The sequence below is a fragment of the Camellia sinensis genome, chromosome 2 (assembly GCF_055761805.1).
Source record: "Camellia sinensis isolate YWXY chromosome 2, ASM5576180v1, whole genome shotgun sequence".
Classification (NCBI taxonomy): Eukaryota; Viridiplantae; Streptophyta; class Magnoliopsida; order Ericales; family Theaceae; genus Camellia; species Camellia sinensis.
The window spans coordinates 181,807,659-181,833,185 of record NC_138962.1 but is presented as its reverse complement, the minus strand read 5'-3'; the positions used below and the strand labels follow the sequence as shown (position 1 = coordinate 181,833,185).

The 25,527-nt window shown below is 34.3% G+C and overlaps 2 protein-coding genes across 7 annotated transcripts in view; one reads left to right on the top strand and one right to left on the bottom strand.

The window, feature by feature from the left end:
- LOC114321179 (pyrophosphate--fructose 6-phosphate 1-phosphotransferase subunit alpha) overlaps positions 1 to 24,824 on the bottom strand; it is a 51,944-nt gene extending 27,120 nt beyond the window's left edge. The window contains exons 1-3 of one of the 5 annotated variants that reach the window (XM_082916325.1): positions 24,812 to 24,824; positions 24,257 to 24,323; positions 20,894 to 21,007 (exon numbers count right to left, since the gene is read on the bottom strand). In XM_082916325.1, coding sequence (XP_082772451.1) covers positions 20,894 to 21,007; positions 24,257 to 24,307 — 165 coding nt within the window. In that variant the 5' untranslated portion in view covers positions 24,308 to 24,323; positions 24,812 to 24,824. Of the gene's footprint in view, positions 1 to 17,574; positions 17,714 to 20,893; positions 24,145 to 24,225; positions 24,328 to 24,811 lie in introns of those variants that run through there. The other 4 variants (XR_014362151.1, XR_014362152.1, XR_014362153.1 and 1 more) reach the window with 4 other exon arrangements.
- Positions 9,841 to 15,088, top strand: LOC145789410 (S-adenosyl-L-methionine:benzoic acid/salicylic acid carboxyl methyltransferase 3-like). 2 transcript variants are annotated; one of them, XM_082916292.1, is made up of 5 exons: positions 9,841 to 9,991; positions 12,409 to 12,531; positions 13,538 to 13,948; positions 14,245 to 14,496; positions 14,600 to 15,088. In XM_082916292.1, the coding sequence occupies exons 2-5, from the start codon at positions 12,457 to 12,459 to the stop codon at positions 14,957 to 14,959; spliced, it is 1,098 nt and encodes a 365-aa protein (XP_082772418.1). In that variant the 5' UTR covers positions 9,841 to 9,991; positions 12,409 to 12,456; the 3' UTR covers positions 14,960 to 15,088. The 2 variants fall into 2 exon arrangements, with proteins under 2 accessions (XP_082772418.1, XP_082772417.1); XM_082916291.1 differs by having other exon boundaries at positions 9,849 to 10,005.
- Positions 24,825 to 25,527: the final 703 nt, after the last annotated feature.

The following is a 25,527-nucleotide window of genomic DNA, read 5'->3' as shown; positions in this document are numbered from 1 at the left end:
GGGAGACTGTAACAACCCTCATACTGATTACTGATTAATGACTGATTGATCACCAGTTACTGTTAAACGGAACTGATAATGACTGATAACTGACCGATAATTGAACTGATTAAAAGTACTGAACTGACTGACTGAAACTGGAACTGAATTGACTGAGTATATGTTAGTTAATTGCATTCTATCTGTTTGATTGTCTGATTATCTGTTCATGTTTATATGTTTAAACTGCTATTTGACGGCCTTATCGGCGGCCGAACTAGAAACCGATTGATGTTACGTGACCCTCATAATTTATGTGATTTTATAGTATAATTATCTGAAAATTGATTAGGTATGATTAAATTAGATTAAATTAAGCTAATTATAGAGTTGGACTTAATTACCATTTTGCCACTTAAGTAGCCCACTACTTGGATCATCTTTGATTCTCATTATGCTCACACATACACATTTCATCAGCTCTTGTTGAGCACACCACCGACTAGAGAGAGAGAGGTAGGGAGTTAGAGTGAATTCACCTTGAATTCCTTGGAAACTTGAAGAATTGCTTGGTAATTGAAGTGTATTTGCATATTTGAGCTCCCTCACTCCTAATTCTACAAGACTAAGGTAGGACATCCATCTTCTTGTTGCTGTTCTTGAGTTCATTCTTGCACAATTCATGCTCTAATTGTAGAGTTAAGCCATGTTTTGGTGCATACATGTTGGATTGAAGCTCACCTCTTGTATGCATGTTAGTATTATTGCATTTTGAGGTTGATTACATAGACATTGGTACATGCATGCTCATATTGTTGTTATAGACCATGTTTTCATCTGGTTTTGGAAAGAAATGAGCTCATTTGAGCAAGCTTTGGAGCTTCAATTTGGTTTAAAACTCATTCATGCATGTTTGAATGTTGTTCTTGAAAATGGGTTTGAATGTGGTTCTAATTGACTCACCTTTGGGGCTTGAATTCATGAATTGAGCTTTGAAACTTGTTATACATTGAATTTAATGATGTTTTCCAGAATTTGGGCCCAAGAGGTCGAGTTTGGAGTGGTTGAATGCTTGGTTTGAGCTTGGGAGGCAAATCTGGAAATTCCAGATTTGGCTTCCTCGCTCGAGCGAAGGATTCCCCGCTCGAGCGAGCACCTTTGTCCAGGGCTCCGCTCGAGCGACCATCGAGCGACCATCGCGCGTAAAATTTCAGCATCCAGTACTTTTACTGTTTTGCAGACCGCTCAAGCGAAGGATTCCTCGCTCGAGCGAAGCCTTTGATTTTGGACTTACGCTCGAGCGTAGAAAGTCTCGCTCGAGCGAAGCCCCTATTTTCAGCAAAGTTTGCGAAATGTTTTCTAAGTGTATTTTTGCATCCTCATCCCATCCTAGGCATTCTTAGGCCTAGTTTAAGGCACCTTGATGAGGATATCATTGTAGAACACACCAAGGCAAATTAGGGATTAAGTTATGAGATTTCCCAACTGTGTAGCTTAGTGTGTTCAACCTGTGAACTGTGTAGGGTTGGCAACTGGGGAGACACGCTCTAGCATACTGTAGCCCAGAACTCTGTGAGTAACAATTGTGTAAAGATATGTTCAACTGATTATCTTCTGAATACTGAACTGAACTGTTTACTGAACTGGTATTATTTACTGAATGAATGTATGTCCTTTATTTCTGAACTGTACTGTGGCATCCTTAGTATCTACGGTTTACTGTTACTGTTACTGTCACAGAGATCTCTGTCGGTTTCCTTGTGGAACCACTACTGTTTACTGACTGATGGCCATCATTACTGTTCGGTCTTTTAAGACCTACTGTTACTGTTATGCTAATGGATGTACCACATATGACTGTTTACTGTACTGAGCAACTGAATTACTGATTGAACTGAACTGTTTTCATTACTGTAAGGACATTCATTCTAAACCCCTTTACGCTTTATGTTATTCACTGGGCTTTAGCTCACTGCTCATATATATATGTAGGTGTTCAGGCACCAGACCGCAGCTAGAGGCGTCAGGGTTACTCCAGTTTTGTCAAGCCAGCCTTTGTGCCTCACTGCGAGGTTCCTAGTTGCCATGCTATGGCTTGGGGGTGTTTTGTTTGTTTTTCCCCTTCTGTACTGTTTTGTACTGTTTTACTGCTCTGTACAGACCGAGTGTTACTGTACTGTTATCTAGGTCGGGTCCCTAGTCTGAATAAATGTAAATATTGTGTATACTGTTTTTGTATAAATGTATGAAAAGCCTTTTTGCATACAGACTGTCACAGCTCAATGGACACTATTTATTTACTGTATTGGCTTCCGCCAGGCCCTGTACTCTGTTTTACTGTATTACTGTTAAGCAGGCCTTTGGTAATCTCAGATTACTGGCCGGTTACGGTGCTAAACCCATAGGGCCGGGTTTGGGTCGTGACAAAAGGGGAAAGTATTTCATAAAATTCGACTGACTCCCAGATTAATCCTCGGGGTCAGACTCAAGTGGCTTAACGTCCACCTGCTTATAAGGAATTGGCAAGGCCAATGTAGCTCCAGCGACACCAAGGGCCTTGAGCCGCCCATGTTTGAACCCCCGATTCTCAAACCTGGGGACTTCATCTACGTATTCTTTGAAGGCGGTGCCTTTTCCTACTTCGAATGCGGCAGAAGCCTCAGGTTCTGCCTTTTCCTTGGCCGCCTTCAACTCTGCCAACTCAATCTCCATCCTGGTAAGCGCCTCCTCGGCTAGCCTAAGTGATTCTTTGCTCACGTTCGCCCTATCTTTGACTTTAGAACGGTGCTGATCGGCAGCCCGAGCCCTTTCCGCTTCGGCTTCGGCTCGCGTAGCCTCTATAGCGGCCCTCATCATCTCAAACTCGACCCTGCTCTTTTGATCGACCACTTCCGACTGCAAACAGTCAATCCTCTCAAGGGCGTCATGTAGGCGGCGGCCCAAGTCAGCGATCTTGCCGACCGTCTGCAAAACGAGTTGCAATCGTTAGATGCCATAGGCAACCAAAATCAAAACAAGTCAAAGTTCACCTACCAAAAGGGCCGACTGCGCAGATAGGGCTATGGCCACCAAATCTGGCACAGCATGAAGGACGCCTTATTAGCTGGTAGGGAGACTGACGCTGCCAGGCTCAAGGCTACCGCCAGGTCGGTAATGATGTATGCATCAGAAGGAATCGGCGTGTGTCTAATCTTTGGCTGAACAATAAAAGGAACAACCACGTCTGATTCTTCTAAGCGAGGCCTTTTGTCGGCAAAACTATCTTCTGAACCGGCCTCTCCCTCGGCGCTACGCTTCTTGCCCCGCTCTTCCGGAATCAACCGTTCATTAATGACCGATTGTTCGACCTTTTTTGCCTTTTCGGCCTCAACAATCTTAGCCGGCTCTTCAATAACGGGTTCGGAAGACTCAACCAAGGCAGGTCCAGAACGGGCGGCCTCGGCCTTTTTTCGGGCGGCCACACGCTCGACATTTTTCTCTCGAGCCATTTGCGTGAGGCTTTCCCCAACTATACCTTCAAAAAAATCGCCGGGTAAATCTCCCAAACCTCCAAAAATATCTCCAAAAGAAAACTCGGCCCGACCCAAACTGGACGGCGAGGTAGGCTGACTATGTCTGGCTGTCTCAAACGCCGAGTTTAGGGCCTCGCCAATCTCTTCGACCTCCTCAGCGAACTCTCTGTCTGGTTCGGCGACTACCTCTACCACCGGCTCGACGTCTTGCCCCGAGTTAGAGGCCTCGAGGCCAACTTGTCTGAGACTCTTGAAGCTAGGGAAAATAAGAGCCGCAAGTTGTCGATCGTCGAATGGAATTGGAATATTGTCAGCGGCCAAAAAAGTAGTGTAAGTAGGCTCGTATCGAAGAAGTATGTGGGCCGCTTTCCCTTGCTTCTGTAAGTTCGCACGGCCGAAGTATCCGAGTGCAATCGCAACCTGTGAAAGGACCGCGTCGTCGGCAGAAACCAGAATCTTCTTCAAATTACTGTCTGCAAAGGCAAGGGGTTAGACACAGGGGGAAAGCCGAGTAAAAGAAAAGTTCAGTAAAACACAAGGAGGCACACAGCAACCTGGTTCACCCATCCGTTTGGGAATAGGGTCTAGGCGATCCTCGCCTTCGCCAAATTTTCAGTTCCCTCGGATATTGACCATTACGTCATCCACACGCTTGCCAGAACTAGCGAGCATGGTTACCAAATGATGGTCAGTATCCTTGGCTCTAAGAAAGTACCACCCAAGCCAACCGAAAGATTTGGCTAAAGCATAGCAGTGCCGAATGGCCGGAACCCCAAGGTCGATCCTGAGGCGCCGGTTCAACTCTACGATCCCCATTACGATCCGAAAAAAGGTCGCGTTGGGCTGAGAAGGAATCAAACCCCAGTAGCGGAGGACGGGCCTAAGGAACGGATGTAGGGGAACGCGAACCCCGCCCTCTGCAATGGATAGGAGAGGAAAGACGATTGAATTTTGATCCTCTCTCTCTATATCCAGACTGTTGTCCGTCACTAGAGATAGATGAACATCGTCGGGGATGGAAAAGTGTCGCCGGAATCCGGAGACACGACTCTCAAAAAGGAGGTCTTTCAAGTGTTTGGCCATTTTCACGGGGAATAAAGGGTTCACCAAAATGAAAGCGATAAACAAAAAGTAAGATTGCAAAGAAAAGAGAAGAAGACTTACGAGGAACAAGGGAGACGGGGGTAGACGGAGAAGAGTTGCAGAGAATGGGAGTCAGAGAAGGGATATCTGCTGGCGGTCCAAGAGTCTCGTATACTCGACGAACTGTGCATTCGAAAGGACTGAAATTTCAAATCACAATAAATGCGAGACGCAAGGTTGAGGTAGGAAAGCGTAATGATGAACGAAAAGGTGTGCGCATCCTGACATCTATATTGGGGTACGCGAAACCGCCTGACCTCTTTTAACCTTTCCAATTCAAGACCGAACACGCCGATTAACTTCCGTCAATGGGGAGTTCGGGGGCAATTGTGGGGGCCGAATAATGGAAAGATCAGATGGTGTGTATCTTTGAAAGACTGATATTAATCGGCTATATCCTACGAGAGCAGGGAGCCGAATAAAATATATGTGCCGAATAAAGTATAAGCACTTAGGGCCGAATAAAGGAAAGGATAATGATTAAAAAGTAGGCCCTGGCCCCGAGGATCAAGAAGAACAGGTATAAATACAGGAACAACGGTTATAGAAAGGTATGTAAGAATCACTTCACAAAACTGGTAAATGGGCTATCCTGAGCGTCTGAACTAACTTGTCCGTCAGAGTGCTAATTCCGGCACTCCTGACTGGAGTGTTTATTTATTTTCAGGTGATTAGCTGAGGATCACTAGCGTCTCCCAAGATCTAAAGAGTATTTACAAACCACTTCCCCACAGTGTTAATTTGGAAAGATGTCGCAATTAGGACATATGATTACTTGATTTTATTTTTATTTTAAATTCGTGTATCCATGTCATAGATTCAGGATTTAAAATTTATAAATGTATACTGCATATGTCATCTTTTGTACGATCAAGATTATGAATGGAATATAAGATATGAGTTTATTAATTATTTATAAGAAATATTATGAGATGGGATATTATTATTTATTTTGGAGCGTTATATAAGGATTACTATCGTAATTTTCTCAAAAATAAATAAGTCAATATAATTTGTAACGATTGATTTCTAAATTCATACACAAGAATGTGCAAAAGTAAATTAATTAAAAACTAATTCTATTCAAGTATAACACACTTTCGGCCTCCGTTTTTTTACTCTCCAATCCCACTACAGGAAAATGTCTAATTCAATATTAAAAATGAAATTTGTAAAACAAAATAATCGGAAGGAACAGAGCAGACCGGAGTAGAAAAAGAGTCTAGCAGGTACAATCATGTATGGCAACAATGGTCACTAAAAGAGGGCGAAGTCAGGGAAGAGTCTCCTAGAGATTGGTTTTCCTTCCCTTGGTGATCGGATTAAAGGGTGTTGTTAGATCTATAGAGGTTTATCACTGGTTTCATTTTGATAATTTGAACCGTTAATATGTAAAACTCGTCAAGTATTATATGCTTGTAAAAAATTATGTTGATCAGATATCGATAGCTATTTCATCGGATCACATTTCTATCAATCATTTATTTTTTCACTTTTCATTTTTCATTTTTTTATACAAAACTAAATTAATCATATAGCTATCGATATCTGATCAATGTGATTTTATGTGTATATATATTACTCGGCGAGTTCTACACATTCAACGGTTCAGATTATCAAAACAAGACCCGTGATAAATTCCTACAAGTCCAATAACACCCTCCAATACGGGTACAAAAATGCTTTCTACCCCCACTGGGGGTCGACCCCCAGTGAGGTGTCACTCCGGGATTGGCCCAAAAAAAACAGTTTTTTTTTTTTTTTTGTGTTTTCAGCGAATAAAGGGTCGCCACCTCACTGGGGGTCGACCCCCACTGGGTGTATATATCAGCGTTGAATACGGGTAATGATACATCCCACTAAAAGTGGTGCTTTAAAGCACCACTAATGAGTTGGCAAGCATTTAAAAAAAAAAAAAAAAAAAAAAAAAAAAAAAAAACAAGACACAAGCAGTGGGCCCCGTCCATTGCCACATCACTAGTGGTGCTTTTAGAGTACTATTTTTAGTGGTCTCAAGCATTATTGTTTTAATTAATAAAAATTAAATTGTTGCATCATGTGTTATTGTCTTTGGAGCAATAAATAATTTTTCATAAAATACAGTAATTATATATCTAAAGGCTCTTTTTCGATCTAAGATTTGTGTAGCAAAACGAAAAGAAGAAATAAATAAATAAAATCAATCAAATAAACAACCTACTTGTGCTTAGAAAATGATAAAGAAAAAATTAATAGATATATAAAATAAAATAAAATAAAATAAAAAGTTTAACAGATGTGATTCACAAGCAACTTATTTAGTCCTTGGGTTGGAACAGAAAAAGGAAGAAAAAATGAAAATGGTTTGCCTATGCATTTCCATGGGAAATATTCGTATTTTTTCGTTATTTTTTTTTATGGGAATCCAATAAGGAAAATTACGGCGGTGTTTGGTACAGTTTTCCAATCACAATTTCACCCCTTCACGTGAACAAACCATTTGGATGGGGTTTTCAAAAATTAATTTCACCACACATTTCAAAACACGTTTCTGTTTCACGTTTGGCAGAACTTCTTCCAAAACAAACTTCCCAACCAAAGCTTAATAACTCAGATTTTTAATTATTCTGTAAAATTTATACTAATATTATTTAATTACAGTTAGAAAAATATACGATTGATTTTGTATTATTATGTGTAATTTTATAAAATAATATAATTAGTAAAAATTTAAGAGTCAAAGTATAAATAAATAATAATAACAATAATAATAATAGATATGGTAGTAAAATAAATAATTAATTTTCTGTTGATATATAATAATGTATAATTTAATTATAAATTAATTTATATTAAAAAATTGAATCAAAATATAATTACTTTAAATATTTATTATAAACAAGTATTAATCTTTATAATTTATTATCGAATATATGGGAGGATTCGCGCGGATAACGTTGTCACCTCCCTGTATAGCGAGGAGGTGATATGTGTGGAAGGAAAAGAAAGAAAGGGAAAGAAAGAAAGAAAAGAAAAAGGAAAAAGGAAAAAGGAAAAAGGAAGACAAGGGAAAGAAAAGGAAGGAAAAAATAATAGAAATTGAGACTGTCTTTGGTGGTAGAAAAAAATGAGTGAGATATTAAAATTAAAGTGATTTATATTATATCTTGAGGTACTATAATATATTTTATGTATGTTTTTACTTATCATAATTTGTTTTATACAAGTTATGTTTTATAAATTATTATTAATTATATTAATGTTTCGATTACGTGCATTAATTTCTGAACTCTATTTGTTAAAATGAAATCCATGGATATGTTTGTTTATATTTTAAAGAATATTTGACTATAACCTTATATACAATTATGTTTTGTAAGTATTACCACGTGAGTTCCAAGTCTTGGGAGACTTAAATAACTATTGGCTTTGTTTGGTCACTTTGTGGCCCTCTATTGTCAAGGATCTATTGACCTCTGTTTTGTGCAGAACAAAGTGTTGTGCGGAGATAAATGTTACACTATTGTGGGAGCCACCTCTATTGTTCATATAAACCACCTATTGAATCCGTACCTCTATTCTGACTGTCACTGTTGTGACCTCTGTTCTGTTCTGTTCGGTATCGTGGTTATGGATATTTATTTACATAATCTCAGTTTTGCTACTTAAATGATTATTTGTTCAGACTAAGTTATCTTAAATATTTTAGTTACATAATTATCTATGATTATTTTGTGTCCCTTATACTCTTGGTATAATGTTTCTCACTCTGCCATCTGCTTATAGCTGTTTACCAATTTTCAAGAAACAATGCGATTCAGAAATAACTTTTGGAAAGTCTTAGATGCGGGGCTGCGGAATAGACACACACAACACTTTTATGATATTTTTATATATAAATATCGGCAATTTGGTCAATGAATTTTGTAATAGAAAATAGAAACTCCAATGATTATTTTGGTACCCTCACTTAAATATTACTTCCGCGTGCGTTTATTTATTTGTTCAAGAATTGGTCAGAGATAATTTTAGTTGCTGGCCATCACGATGCTCAACCCTTGAGTACGGGGAGCGGATCGTGACAAGTGGTATTAGAGTAATGGTTTATAAAAAAATAAATAAATCATCATTGGAGCATAGGACACACACATATTTAAGAAGTAAGATAGCGGGTAATTAGTACCTAAATATTATATTTTGTTAGTCGATTTAATTATATTATGATTATATATATATATATATATATATTTGTGTTCCTAAATTGTGAAGGATATTAAATATAATTTATATTTGTTATAGCAAAAGAAGGAAAAGAAACCGAGGGTGTCAGGCTCAAGCACCCACCAAAATTATAATATAATTAAATACATATAATTTTCAGTTTAGTATTCGAAAAAAAAAAATTATTTCAACTTTTTAAAAGTGGGTTCAAATTATAAAGATACCAATTTTAAAACTATTTTTCGTCAGAGGAAAGTTCACGAATAAAAGAAAGGGCGTTCATCTTAAATTCCTTCAACTCTTACATATGATTTTGTCATTTCAATTCCAGTCGCTTGTTTGATTGTGTTCTCATTTTATTTTTTTTATTTTTTTTTTCCGAAATAAAACTAATGAAAAGTTTTTAAAGTTACTGATTGTTTCTCATTTTAGCCCAAAACAATGTTTGACAACTAGACAGTGAGTTATTTTTGGTAAAAAAAATTTTTTGAGGTAATATTTTTTATCAGATTAATCATCTAATATATATTTATCAAAGTGCGCAGCGGATAATCTACACTTATGACAAATTTCGAGGACGAAATTTTAAAAGGAGGGAAGATTGTAACAACCTAGATTTTTAATTACTCTGTAAAATTTATATTAATATTATTTAATCACAGTTAGAAAAATATACGATTGATTTTGTATTATTATTTGTAATTTTGTAAAATAATATAATTAGTAAAAATTTAAGGGTCAAAGTATAAATAAATAATAATAATAATAATAATAATAATAATAATAATAATAGATGTGATAATAAAATAAATAATTAATTTTCTGTTAATATACGATAGAATGTAATTTAATTAGAGATTAATTTATATTAAAAAATTGAATCAAAATGTAATTACTTTAAATATTTATTAAAAATAAATATAAATTTTTATAATTTATTATCGGATCTGTGGATGGATTCGCGCGGATAACGTTGTCACCTCCCTATAAATAAGTAGAGAGGAGGTGATATGTGTGGAAGGAAAAGAAAGAAAGGGAATGAAAGAAAGGAAAGAAAAGGAAAAGGAGGAGAGGAAGATAAGGGAAAGAAAGTAAGAGAAGGAAAGAAAAAATAGTGGAAATCGAGACGACTTTTGATAGTAGAAAGAAATAATGAGGTATTAAAGTTAAGGTGAGTTATATTATATTTTGAATTATCATAATATATTTTATGTATGTTTTGATTTATCATAATTTATTTTATATAAGTTATGTTTTATAAATTATTATTAATTATATTAATATTTCGATTACGTGGATTAATTTCTGAATTCTATTTGTTAAAATGAAACCTATGAATATGTTTGTTTATATTTTAAAGAATATTTGACTATAACCTTATATACAATTATGTTTTGTAAGTATCACCACGGGAGTCCCAAGCCTTGAGGGATTTAAATAACCATTGGCTCTGTTTGGTCACTTTGTGGCCTTCTATTGTCAAGAATCTATTGACCTCTATTCTGTGCAGAGCAAAGTGTTGTGCGGAGATAAGTATTATACTATTGTGGGAGCCACCTCTATTATTCATATGAACCACCTATTAAATCCGTACCTCTGTTCTAACTGTCACTGTTGTGACCTCTATTCTGTTCTGTTCGGTACTGTGGTTATGGATATTTATTTACATAATCTCAGTTTTGCTATTTAAATGATTATTTGTTCAGACTAAGTTATCTTAAATATTTTAGTTACATAATTATCTATGATTATTTTGTGTCCCTTATACTCTTGGTATAATGTTTCTCACTCTACCATGTGCTTATAGCTGTTTACCAATTTTTAGGAAACAACGCGATTCAGAAATAACTTTTGGAAAGTCTTAGATGCGGGGCTGAGGAATAGACACACACAGCACTTTTATGATATTTTTATATATAAATATCGGCATTTTGGTCAATGAATTTTGTAATAGAAAATAGAAGCTCCAATGATTATTTTGGTACCCTCACTTAAATATTACTTCCGCTCGCGTTTATTTATTTGTTCAAGAATTGGCCGAAGGTAATTTTAGTTACTGGCCATCACGATACTCAAATCTTGGGTACGAAGAGCAAGTCGTGACAAAAGCTCTCACATTTTCATACAGTTTTTGAATTTTTAAGTCTACTCAGTCGTCCTTCCGAACATCTTCTTGGATGTCTGGCCAGCTGACCGCTATAGTGCACTTTTTTTTATTTTTTTATTTTTTATTTTATTTATTTATTTATTTTTTTGTGTGTGTGGCAATTGCCAAGAGAAAGTGAAGAAGATAAGACATCAACATCAAGAAAGAAATTGATAAATTATGAGATTAATTATGAAGATGGTAAAGTTGTTGGTGGGTCAACCTCTGATATAAAAGTTGGTGCTTGAACAAATGATATAAATGACGACGTACAAGAAGGATGCATGTTTCACGAAATTGATGAAAATCAACAAATAAAAAAATTTGAATAAAATTGAATTGTGTTTGGTAAATTATATAGATGCTAACAAAATAATATTTTAATTTTTTTTTTTTGACTCCCACATAGATAATACCTGATAAATTTTTTGGTCATTTATTTGAAAATAACAATACAATAAATAGCAAATAATTTGTGACAGTAATTATTAAAAATATAAAAATATTTTAACTGAAAAATATTTTTAAAAAAATTCAAACCAACTATACGATAAAAATTTATTTTAAATCAGCAATTGAATATTTATTTTGAAAAAAAAAATTATTTCCTTCGTAATATTTTCAATTAAAAAAATTGATTAATATTATTTTCTGTTAATAATTAATTTTTTTAATTGAATTTTAAAAAGAGTTTGCTTATGAGTATTGATCAGAATTTTCAATAGAGTTTTAAGTAGTATGTTTAGTTATGAGTTATGACAATTTGAATCAAGTTTTGAAAATTCTTTCCAAAACTCATAACCAAACAAATTTTCTTATTTCACATGTCATATCAAACATTAAGAATTCAATTCAACACTCAACTCAAAACTCTTTTTAAAGCTCATAACAAAACAAATTTTTTATACTCAAATCATAATTCCAAAACTCACAAACTCAAAATATAACTCTATTCTAAAATTATATTTAGCAAACTCTATCAAACGCTGGTTATATTTTCCTTAAAAATTCAAAAAACTAATGCAGCATAAAAAAGAAGAAAAAAAATGTGAGACTTTTAAGCTAATGAAAAGACAAGCAAATTATTGGGAGCTTCTATTTACACACACCTATTCCCCTCTTTACACATCTTTTTCAATAAATAATTGGTTCGGAAGTAGATTTCCGAAAATAAGTAATTGGTTCGGAAGTAGCTTTCCGAAAATAAACAAATGGTTCGGAAGTAGACTTCCGAATTTTTATTATTTTTTCGACAATCAACTTCCGAATGGGTTTATTTAATGTCTATAATAGTAATTTCACCTGAAAAAAAAATTTATAATAAAAATAATTTTTATGAAGTGTGTGCAAAGAGGGGAAGGTGGATGTGTAAATAGAAGCTCCCCAAATTATTTCATCTCAAGTTGAAAAAGTCGTATTTGCCCACAGGTCATCTATATATAGACCAGAAGGGCAAGGGCGGCAAACAAAGGAAACATGGTGGTCCAAAATGTTCTTCACATGAATGCAGGCAATGGAGAAACTAGCTATGCCAATAACTCAACCCTTCAGGTCTCTCTCTCTCTCTCTTTCTCTCTCTCTCTCTCTCTCTCTCTCTCTCTGTTTTTATAAATAGGATAAATTCATCAAATGATAAATTTATTAATCTCTTTTATTTTTATAAATAAATTTACAGTAATAAATTTATCAATCAAAACCTGTAGATAAATAAGTCTAGTTAGTAGGACTAATTGGTAAGTATCCCTTTTAAATATCAATCAATATGTACCGTATTGGTCAATACATATCTGGTTTTTTCATTCTAACACCGATACATTCCAGTACATTCCGGTATATTGGTTGAAATGAAAATCACATGTGTATCGGTCAATTCCCAAAACGTATCAAGTTTCACACCTGATATGGCGAGTTCAATTGCTATAAAGCACTTTTTTGCGACTGTTAATTTTAAAAAACTCCTGACCGCGACAGTTGATTTTAGATGCATATCGTTTGATACTCTTCATAATATGACACCGCAATCATGATTTTAGATGCATATCGTTTGATACTCTTCATAATATGACACCGCAATCAATACCGATATATGTCCAGATAGTACTATTTAAAATTATGATGCAAACCCTTGCATCACCTTTCACTACATCATATAAGTGTTTTACGGACCAAACTCTTTCATCTCTACAAGTGAAAATTTTGTTGGAAAAAATGACCTTAGCAACAAAATGAAAATGTCGCTAATAAATATAGTTTTAGAGATAAAATAATTTTGTGCCAAAAGATTTACTTTTTGAACAAAATTTTTGGTCCCAAAAAAATAGTAATTCATTATTAAATGTCTAATTTTGTCGCAAAAATACAATAATGACATTTTTGGAAATTAAGATATTTCAACTCTTATTTTTTGTGTCTAAAACCTTAATTTATTGTAGTGTTTATCAACTCTTCCTTGTACACCAAAATCAACATTACTTAAAAAGAATAATACATCATTTTTATTTACTCATTCTTTTTATTTATTATGGCATCTAAACAATTTAAGCATATGTTTATTCAGAAAACAGCAATACTGATGTCGATGCCAGTTCTAGAAGACACCCTCAAGAAAGTGTGCAATAATGATGCCTTCCCAAAACACCTAAAAATAGCAGATTTGGGTTGCTCTTCAGGACCAAACACATTCTTAGTCATCTCTCAAATAATTAACATCATTCATAATTTGATGCAACAAAACAATTGCAAAGCACCAGAGATTGAAATATGTTTAAATGATCTTCCCCAAAATGACTTCAACAGCATTTTCAAATCGCTCCCAACATTCTATGAGAAGATCAAAATGGAGAAAGAAGAAAAGTTGCCCGGGGCTTGCTTCGTATCAGGGGTGCCTGGTTCTTTTTATTGTAGGCTTTTCCCAAGAAAGAGCTTGCACTTTGTTCATTCATCTTATAGTGTTCATTGGCTATCTCAGGTTTGTGTTGTCTTTCTTGTATCAAACATATGCTCACAAAAATCAAGTATAAATCAAATTACGGGTACTAAGGTGAAATAACATTTATTAACTTAGCTTACAATCAAACTAAATTAACTTTGGTGAAAACATTGAACTCCAAATTTAAACAAACAAAACATCCATAAAATTGTTACCATATCTTACTTTTTAAATTTTATTTATTGCGCAAGTGGTGTTGACATCACAACAAAATTAGTTAATTAACACGACATGTGAAGTAAATTTTTTTTTTTTTTTTTTTTAATTAATGATAGGTTCCTGAAAGACTGGAGAACAAGGGAAATATATACATAGCAAGAACAAGTCCACCGACAGTTTTTGAAGCATATTTAAAGCAATTTCAAATGGACTTCTCAACATTTCTAAGTTTGCGCTATGAGGAAATCGTAGTTGGCGGGCCTATGATTTTAACGTTTCTCGGTAGGAGGATTGCAGATCCCACTGACAAAGATTGTTGCATCCTCTGGGAATTGCTCACAAAGTCACTGCTCGACTTGGTGACTGAGGTTTAATCCATTTCTCTTCATATATCCCAATTAAATTTACAATGCTCATTGTCTTTCTATAGAACTATTCGAAAAGTAACAGCAGCTATTTTATTGATCGTAGGGACTTGTTCAGAAGGAAGCTATTGATTCATTCAATTTTCCTTTTTATTATCCATACAAGGATGAAGTAAAAGCAATAATTGAAAAGGAGGGGTCGTTCAATCTTGAAAGGCTGGAAGTTTCTGAGTGGGACGCTATTGACTACGATGATGATGAACATTTTGTGTTTGACAAGGATAGGAATGGTAAAAATGTTGCAAATTGTGTAAGAGCGGTTACTGAACCTTTGCTGGTTAGTCATTTTGGAGAATTCATAGTTGACGATGTTTTCAAAAAATTCACAAACTATGTCGCTGATCATCTATGCTCAGAGAAATCCGATAAGGTCATCAATATCGTCGTTTCATTGTCGAAGAAGTAATATATTGACAAAGGAATGACTTCAAAATAAACTATTCCGATTTCCTTAGATTTTAAGAAAATAAACTGTTTTATTTTTTATATTAAACTTGCTTGCAGTGTGCAGATGTATGTTTTAAAAAATAAGTTGTATCAGTTCTTGATATTAAACTGCTTATAGTTTGCATGTGTATGCATTACATGTTAAATAATAATAACATATGTTTTTAATATGATTTAAAAGTTACGCTTTATTTACATTAATATGTGATGTGTTAATTTGCTAGTTTGTTGCATATTAGAGTAACAATGCAAGAGAGAATTCCATCTAGCAAGCCACCCATAATGAGAAAGTTTTGGCATTTGGGTTCGGCAAGGGCTAGCAAGTAATTTTCAGAAGAAAATTTATAATAGATCCTGATATTTCAATCGTGTTAATGTCACATTTTAATAAAGTATCAAAATCTCATATTTTGATAGACTTGCTCAGTATGTATATGCCACTTTTAAAACGATTTAATTTCTACCATAAGATATAATAAAAAAACCACAATGATGAAATCAGAGAGAAATTATAAGATATAGCAATAACAAGAAGGTAAAGAACAATTGAAAAAGTTTGATGATGTTGACAAAATCTGAGAAAACAACATTTTACTTCCTCCAAAGTCTCTGGTTTGAAACTTTTTAGGTGCTAACAATTTTTTGGAATTAGTCTATATATACGAAGCTCTGTCTTAGCTTTAATTGGTATTAGTCAGTTTAATTAACCGAATACCGAATTTAAAAAAAAAAAAATTGACAAAAAAAGAGGAGAATTCTTTGCAAAGCAAAGTTCCATAATAAACTCGACACCAAGAAAGGAAGATTCAAATGAAATTTTGGAACTAAAGTTGAGTATATCAACTTTCTATGTAAGTTAGAAATAGTAAAATTTGAACCAAAATCAACTAGCTGTATTCATAAATCTAAACTATCTTTCAAAATCAACCTTCCAAACAATCAGATCAATTTTAGCCTATGAATGTTTTATGAGGAAACAAATTAATCAAAAGAATGCAGGTCTTACTTTTAGTAATCATAGACAACTTACTATCATTTGAAGAAGGGAAATTCATTCATTCACATTTCAAATGGTGACTTCACATAGCTTTAGCATACAGCAATAGCGACTTCAAATAACAGCAAATAAATGCATTTATCTCACATTTCAAAAGTCATTAATTATAGAGAAAATTTCACTTTGCACCCCCAAATTATCACTTAAAAATCAAGTTAATCCCTATTCTTTTAATAATATTAGTTTTACACAAACTATTTGATTTTGAATGAATTTACCTCCACCGTTAGTTGCCAACTATAATCAAACGAAAGTTGATTACGTGGTACTAAAATTTCATTTGAAAATTTATTTTGTCCCCCAAACTATTCTCAAAATATCAATTAGACCCCTAAATATATTTATAAAAATATTAATTTAAATATCTAATGATAATTTTCATCTTAAAAAATAAGGAAAATAAATTTTAAATATGAACTTTACAAGAAATACACCTCATTTAAAGATTTTGCTTTTAAGTCTCAAATTACTTGAATCAGACGTAGAGCCCAAAATTTCGAGTCTACTCTCTCTTTCCTAGCAATTATAGATAGTTTATCTCTCAGATTAATTTCGATTTAAAAAACAATATTGAACGATATAATTATTATTAGATATTTAAATTTAATTTTTTTTTATATATTCAAGGATTTAATTGGCATTTTGAAGGACAATTTGGGGGTAAAATAAAATTTCAAATGAAGCTTCGGTGCCATGTCAACAACTTCTATTTAATTATAGACAACAACAGACAATGGGAGTAAAATTGACTCAAAATTGAATAGTCTATGTGTAAAATTGATATTATTAAAAGAATATGAGTTGAATTGATTTACACTTGGGGCAATTACACTAACATGGTAGTCAAAAAAAATGTTTACAAATAAGTGGTAAAGATTATAAATATTAAAATTATAATTATAAATCTTATCATCAATATGTAATATTTTTTCAAAACACCCCTTGAATGATAATTTTCCCTTCAAACTATCACTACTCCAACCATTAAGGCTTCACATATATTACAATTTCATATTACCAGCAGTCAGCCTTACAAATAGACATATTCAGAGTTCCGTTATAGTTGGTCAAACTGCATTATTTGCATGTATACTTAAAAATAAGGGCATTCACAAAAGTAAATATATGTGCTGATAAATATTCACAAAAGTAAATATATAGTAGTAATAAATATCTACCCTGCCCCAAATCAAATCCCCAAACTCACAATACAAAAGAAGAAGAAATTAAAGTAAAGATACTAAGGCCTCGTTTGGGAACAGGCTAATTTAGTAACTTTTTAGCTATTTGGCTAAAATATGAGCTAAAAAAAACTAGTATGTTTGGGATGACTTTTTGGTTTTTTACGAAAAGATGTGCAAAAAGTAGAGAGAAAAGAGAATCTTTGACTTTTTGGTATGGGTTGTTGGTTTTTTGACTAATTTAGTAACTTTTTGACTTTTTGACTAAAAATGAGGGTTCCCAAACGAGGCCTAAGAAGATAGGCTTCATACGTGATGCAGGCATGTTTTCCCTCATCACAGCAGGTATATATACATGGCAGACTTGTTCAAAGTGAGGCACGGCGTTTTGGTTCAGAAGACATTGCTGAGACATGGAACTCACAGCCACATTCAACACTTCTTTTGAACAACCTGGTCTCACAATCTTCTTCACCTGTGCAAGGACATGCACCACCAAGCTTATAGTCAGTCCATATTACGATCAAAATGCTAACTATGAAGTCTAGTGATCAAACCACTAAAAATTCAATGTCTAGTATTTCTTGTTTAAGCCTTCTATCCTTATATTTTTTTATTTTTGGATAAATAGTTTAAGCCTTCTATCCTAATGGACACAAATTCAAGTTGGTCCCTGCCAAGATCTAGGCCACAGTCTTTGTGATAGGCAAAAATACATTTAGACAACTTGAAGCAACATTAAAAAATATCATTCTAGTTAGGATGAGTGCCTAACATCACAAGACTAAAAATGTGACTAGTAGCATTGAGTTTGTCTGAAAACAAGTTCACTAGAATACCATCAATCATTAGGATAACACCATTGTTCCAGAAGTATTTGAAGAAGGGGCGACCCAGTGCACAAGGTTCTGGGCCAAATTAATAAATTTACAGTTCAGAAGTAGAAACATGCAATTTTTATTGTCTTCTGGATCATGATAAAAAATTTGCAACTTGCCTTGTGGCTAAGTTTGATTGTCTCTTAATTGTTCATCATGATCAAGTGAAACAAGTCCCCCGCATGGAGCAAATCATACATGACTTGGTTTCACAACATTTCTGTAGATAACATTTATGTAGTGGTAAGCTGCTAGAAGGCCACCAGGTCTGATATCACAAAGAAAACAAAAACTAAAAACAGTTGACTATCCAAACAATGCTAATTGTCATTACTGCATGTCCCAAGTTAGCTAGATTCTTAAGATTGATGCAATGGGTGGTAACCTGTAGCTAGGTTCCTTTCACCTTTAGCATACAACATCTATGGTTTTAGTTGTAGATCTAATAGGACACTAAGGCCCCGTTTGTTTGGGGTTATAGCAAGGGGATTAGGATTACTAGTACCTTGAGAGCATGTTTGATTGGAAGGATTAAAGCATGGGATTAGGATTATTAATCCGTGGGCCCAATCATCCTATGTTTGTTTTGACATTTTGGTTTAGGACTATTAATCCAATGGATAATTAATCCAATAAATTTGTAGGATTATTAGTAATGGGGTAGGGGTGGGATAGTTAATACCACACTAATTTGATAGGATTATTAATACCTCACTATTAGTATTGTGAATCAAACATGACCTGAGATTAATATATGGGGTGTTTGTTTTGAGAGATAGCCTTGGGACTATTAATACCTTGGGACTAACTAATACCTTGGTATTACTAATACCTTGTTTGTTTTGAGAGATAGGGAGGGTACTACTAATACCTTGGTATTACTAATACCCTTGGGGCATGTTTGATTGGAAAGATTAGAGCATGGGATTGGGATTATTAATTCGTGGGCCCAATTATCCCATGTTTGTTTTGACAATTTGGGTTAGGACTATTAATCCAATGGATAATTAATCCAACAAATTTGTAGGATTATTAATAATGGGGTAGGGGTGGGATTGTGAATACCACACTAATTTGATAGGATTATTTATACTTCACTATTAGTCTTGTGGAATCAAACAAAGCCTTGGGGAGGGGATTCATAGTGAGAAGGTAGAGATGGTATTAGAAAAATAGTAAGGGGATTATAAATTTTTTTATTTTTATATATTGAAAATTTTTTTTAAAATATAATCTTTAATTTTTTATATTTTTTTATTTGTTTTATTATTTTATATAAAAATAATTTAACAATTCCTCACTACTAATCCCCTCACTATCAATCCCCTCACTAACAATCCCCTCATTATTAATCCCCTCACTATCAATCCCCTCCATTCTATCTCTGAAAACAAACGACCCTCACTAACAATCCCCTCATTATTAATCCCCTCACTATCAATCCCCTCCATTCCATCTCTGGAAACAAACGGGGCCTAAGCCTCTATAAATCTCCAACATGGCACGTCACGTCAACACCATATGATCACCATGAATCTCCAACCTCGTGGGGTGACACATACACCAATAAGCCATCTCCACTTGTCTTGGTGCTTCCCTCCGAGGTTGAGCCACACCAGCTAAGTCTAATGTACACGATGCCTTGGCATCAAGTCTAGTCCACTCATCCATGCGAATCTTCAATCCATTGTGTTGCCTCTCCCACAGTGATGACATTAGTATCATTAGCTAGGTTGAGCAACTCTCCAATCAAGCATGTTCCTCCTATTCCTCAGTCCCCTACTTCCAATGTTACTCAGAGGGGCCTCCTAGTTCACTCACCCAAACACACACAGTGCATTTCCTCATCAAATCTTTGCTCATATCCTCTCCTGCTCATGATGACACACTCAGCACGCTCAACTTAATTCAGCAACCCTCCACCCAAGCGTATCCGTCCTATACCTCAGTTCCTTATTTTCAAGATTATCTCCAAAAGGCACCTTGAAGCTGTCAAACCAACACATGTTAGGAGCAAGACCGAAGGAGCCCTCAAGGTCAGTGCCGTGGTTATAGGGCAAACAAGCGACTTTATAACCCTCGCACGAGACCTTCAAGGATATGTGACTTGGTGGCTAGAGTTGAGGGTCTGTCAAGGCACTCTCTAGTGGGAATTGAACCTTGACTGGTTTTAGAAAGAGAGAAATTTCCACTAAAAAATATTTTCTAAGACAGAGACATGTAGATAAACTACCTCTGCAACCCTTCAGGCCTCTGACTTGAGGATATCACCACCACTATCAGTAGTGACTATTACCTCCACGAATGTGGGGCCATGAAGAGGAAGCAACTTGTCCCTTTGTCAATACTCAGGCACATGACCCTAGCATGCTTAGGTTAGCTATCCTCAAAGACCGGACCCTCCTATAAATGGTAGATCTCAATTTTCATCTACATGCATGCACAAAGAAATCCTTCTCCTCCAACAAGCCTAAAGGCTTCGGTTTTCCTTCGCAACCACACTCTCTCTCTCCTCAAAAGACCAAGTTAACTAATAGCTCTCACCCTACCCACCACCTCCACTGGTTTCACACCACCTAAGAGCCAATCAAACTTCCCAGAGGTCTCCACACCCAACCCACTCACCCTTGGCTGTCCATTATGTGATATCAAACCCAAAGCAATCCAAGTTGAACCACAACTACATAATATAACCAAGTTCATTACAAATTAGAGTGCCAAAGAAGAAAGGGAGATGAATCAGGAAAACATAGTAGTTAACAAAACTTTAACTTTACCTTATCAAGATAAGCCTGCACATCTTTTATGTCCTCAGTGTAATCCTCATCTCGCAAAGGCAAACTAATGGCCTTCTTGTTTGGACCTGGTTCAAGTTGAAAGAATCCAGAATTCTGGCAGATAGCATCCATCAAAAGTTTCTCATCATCCATATTCACTTAGATATTTGCTACCTTATGCGAAAACATCAAAACATTTGATACTCAAATAAGGCACACAACACATCATGGTTATGGATGTATGAAAACGAGTTCTATATTCAACCAACAAAACAAAGTAGTAAGCAAGAAACTAATATGGAGCCAAACTTTAACAAAGTCAAAAATTTTGAAGTTTTTTTTTTTTTTTGGGGGGGGGGGGGGGGGTGGGTAAAAACATTTTGAAGTTAAAAATGCCATTTGACATCAATCATCCTACCTAGACAACAATGAGTTTGTTTTTGATGAATGAGTAGATATAGAACAAGTTACTGCATCGAAACATAAAATTCCCTTCTAATAAAAAGATGGACCACAAAATTACAAGCTATGGAGCAAGAAGTTATAATATATATATATATATATATAGAAACTATTTAAGAGATGATATAATTGATTGAACAAACATTGGAAGAACCTTTCTAATTTTTAGAAAGAGAAGGCCTGAAAGTGCTAACACGTCGCACTAATAACCCAACCCATGGGAAGAACAACAAACAACTCATTCAATCAAATCTTTTTTGCAGGCACAAACTAATTTCTATCTTTGGAAAGGAAGGAATGTGGTTCCTTTCCATTGGTTCTTCCAAGCTATTTCAACGATTAGAATAATGGAGAAAGGAGAGGTCTTCCCCCCAAAAAAAGAAAAAACTATACTCCCACTTGCTAATGAAGACTTCTATATTCAATCACCTAGCGCTCAAGACCTTGCAAATTGGATTATCCATATAATATAAAAAAGAAAACTATAGATTTGGGCCCAATCAAGTATAACCGTGTGTCAAACTGTGTCAAGTGGGAGACAAAAGAAATATTCAGTTGATTCCTTTCCAATAAGAACTGGACATGCACCCATATCCCCATGTGCATAGACAGAGTTGATGAGGTTTTTAGACTCAAGGATTCAGTATTGGCTTTGGTTTATCAAAAGAACCCAAAGAGTCTCATGCCTTCCTTGGTCAAGCAAACTTAGCGTGCGATGTTTGACAAGTCTTTTGAATTTTTGAGCAAGAAGCAGAACTATAAAGGTTGCCCATTCAAGAGGTAATTTGGCCATAGTGTTGGTCACGCAGATCCCTGGTTTGTATCATAGTGTTGGTCAATGGTGTCCTCCTTCATGCTCTTCCCAACTATCCATGTTTTATCATTTCAGTTGTTTGCCCCTAGAATTTTATCAAACACCACATTTGTCACTTTTGAACCTAAATCTATAACAAATGCGTCAAACTATGGTTTTTTATGAAATTCGATGGGCAAACGACTAAAATGATTAAAAATAGATAGTTGGGAAATTATTCTCTTAAATACCTTTTTCAAATGTAGGTCTTCGCCCAGTCCATAAGGTACATTTATATTTATGTCTGTATTTGTTCCATAGTTGGCTCAACAGTTTTACTTAGGCACTATTTGGGAAGAAGAATATGGGGTTTTTTTGACTATTTTAACCACAAAAAACAAAATAGGCTATTTTAGCTTAAAAAATTCAAAACATCATATCCAACCCATAATCATTACACTCTTTTCTCACAAAAAAAATCAAAAAAGCCAAAAAGTCCTTCCCAAACCAAGCTTTTTAGCCCAGGCTAAAATAGCCAAAAAAGCCAAAAAGCCAACCCACTTCCCAAACCAACCCTTAGTATGTCAAGGGTGGATTAATGAATGACTGCTTTAGCTCTATCGACAACACCCCCGTCTAAAGTTCTGACACTTGTTTCAAGCTCTGCTTTGAGAAAATGGCCTGCAAATGAATAGAGCTATTCATGAACAAGCTCGACTCGGTTCGTTAAGGGCTCGGCTCGTTTATCTTTATTTAAATTATATAATAAAATATATTATTTATATATTAAATAATAATATAAATACATTTTTGATATATTAAATAATATAAATAATATTTTTTATTTAAATAATATTAAAAAAAAAAATTATCGAGCCGAATCAAGCCGAGCTCGAGTTTCATTAATATTAACGAGCTGGGCTGAGCCGAGCTTGAGCCGAGTTCCTCATTGAGTCGAGCTCAAGCTCAATAAACGAGCTCAATAAGTAAACGAGCCGAGCTTGAGCTCAGCAAAGCTGAGCACGGCTCGGTTCGTTTGCAATGTGATCAATGTGACATCTCGACCGTTCATCGACTAAACAGACATAGATGGAGGACTGACATTGAAGCACTTTTCATAGTTGAGGGCATAAATGGAGACAAAATGTAATTGAGGGGCTGAATTGAAACGGGCAACTCACCCTCAGTACAACATCCACTTTAAATACTTCGGACAGAGTTCCACCATCTTTCTTAAAACCAATTGCTGATAGAAGGGCTTCACTTATGTCTTCTATGGCATTCCACATCGTGCCCCACGGCTCTATTTTTAGAGCAGTCCACAGAGTGGCATTGTGTACCATCAAAATACTTAGTAATAAATTCTAATTAGACTATGGGAAAGATTAAGAAAAACCAAGTAAATTACCAGAGAGCAATTTACCCCAAGTAAATCATCCAGTTTGAATACGTGATGAGAAATTCTACCTAAAAATATGGGAAATATTAAGAGAAACAAACACTTCAAGCAGTACACATACAAATACATAATCCAACTCACATACCTAAGTAAATGTAACAGAGCTATTTCAACAATCAAAAACCATGTGGGTAAAATAGTTAGATCTCTCAGGCATTTTAACATACAGTTTATGTGCAAATTTTAGAACTTTACAAGTGTGCATTGGACACTAACCCAGATGAAAATTAAGCAGGCCCAGAAAGAAATTCACACTCATATAAAATTTACATGCAATACAAGCATTGATTGTGACTTTTTCAGTATCTGAGTGATAGTTAAAAATCAAGGAATAGATGAAACATTGGGGGTGTTTGGGAAGTAAGGTTTTTTTATTTTTTTTGTAAAAAAGACAAATTGGTTACAAAATTAGAAAAAAAATTAATTTAAACGAAATATCAAATCAAACTCCATAATTATTTCACTTTTTCTCTCACAAACATCACATTCAACCACAAAAAAACTCAACTATCTTTCTAAACAAAAAAAAAAAAAAAAAAAAAAAAATCTCTAATAATATCCTACAACTATAAAAACCTACCCAAAAAAAAAAAAAAAACTCATTTCCCAAACACTCACATAATAATGAGAGTTCAAAGACTAACAAAACCTGAGTTCCGCCTGAGAAAGTAGAGGATTCAATGGATGATGAAACTATCATCTTTGAATTATCCAAGGAATTAGGTGGCAGTGGGTCCCGCCATCAATGATGTGATGTTTTGGTCTTGGAGTTGTATTTTTTTTTTTTTTTACTTTTTTAATCTCCAACCCACTAGGCATATCATGCTTGTTAGTCAAAATGCCTAGTATAACTTATTTTTTTCAACTCCAATGCACTAGGCATATGATTAGGCATTTTAGCTCAACTCACATTCACTAGCTACATGTAGCTAGCCTTCAAGACTAGGCAAAATATATTTAATCATTAGGATCATTTCCCTCCATCTTTGTTGTTGATGTGGCATTTTATAAAATTAATAGTATTTAGATGAATAGCTAAAATAAAGAGCATGGTTGGAATAGAAATATGAAATAGTTGATAGGCAAAATAAAATATCTACTTTATAGTAATATTTAGATAGGTAAAATGCCTATTACCGTTGGAGATGCTTAGTGCTATTAGTGGTGACGTTTTTAGTGGGATGAATCATTGTTGTTATCCAAGTAAGAGGGAGGGAGAGAGAAAGGGATGCAATTCAGCTACAGTGTGCCAGCCCTCACCACATGGGGGTTTGTGTCTATCTCCTTGCTTGGATGGACTAATTTTGAAATAATAATAATCGTAGGATTTGAACTTTATAATAAAATAAATAGTAAATATTTATCTATTTTTGTTAAATAAATTGATTAAAAAAATATTTTAGTTATTAAACTTAATAAAAAATAATATTTTAATCATTTTATTATATATACCTCCATTGAGTTTGATAATTAAGACATTATTTTTCCCTCAGTTTTTTACTTGATTGAAAAAAGCCAATCATCTAGATTGAAAATAAATTAAAACAAGAAGATTTTTTAAATTAAAAATTAAAAACAAATTAAAACATGAAGATTTTTTAAATTAAAAATTAAAAATTTATTTTGCAACAAGGGTTAATTCTTGGAGTTTTTTTATTTTATTTTATAATTTCCTCTAATAATATTATGTTTGATTTATAAATTATGTTTGAAATTACAACATTGGTGGGATAGGAAATTCTTTTATTTTGTTTTATCCTTTTTATTTCTCACAAAAAATAGTGAAATTGGATGAAAAACAAGTTGATTGGTTATAAAATATTTATAATATTAAGGTTGTATTTGATAACTCAATTCTACAATTAAAATTGGATGTATTAATTGAAAATCAATTAAGTTCGTTAGATAATTATAATTAAT

Bases quoted from the DNA above. Each gene is read 5' to 3' on its own strand.
- LOC145789410 (XM_082916292.1), top strand. From the start codon at position 12,457: ATGGTGGTCCAAAATGTTCTTCACATGAATGCAGGCAATGGAGAAACT. The intron at 13,949-14,244 runs GTTTGTGTTGTC...AATTAATGATAG, and splicing joins GTGTTCATTGGCTATCTCAG to GTTCCTGAAAGACTGGAGAA. The intron at 14,497-14,599 runs GTTTAATCCATT...TATTGATCGTAG, and splicing joins TGCTCGACTTGGTGACTGAG to GGACTTGTTCAGAAGGAAGC.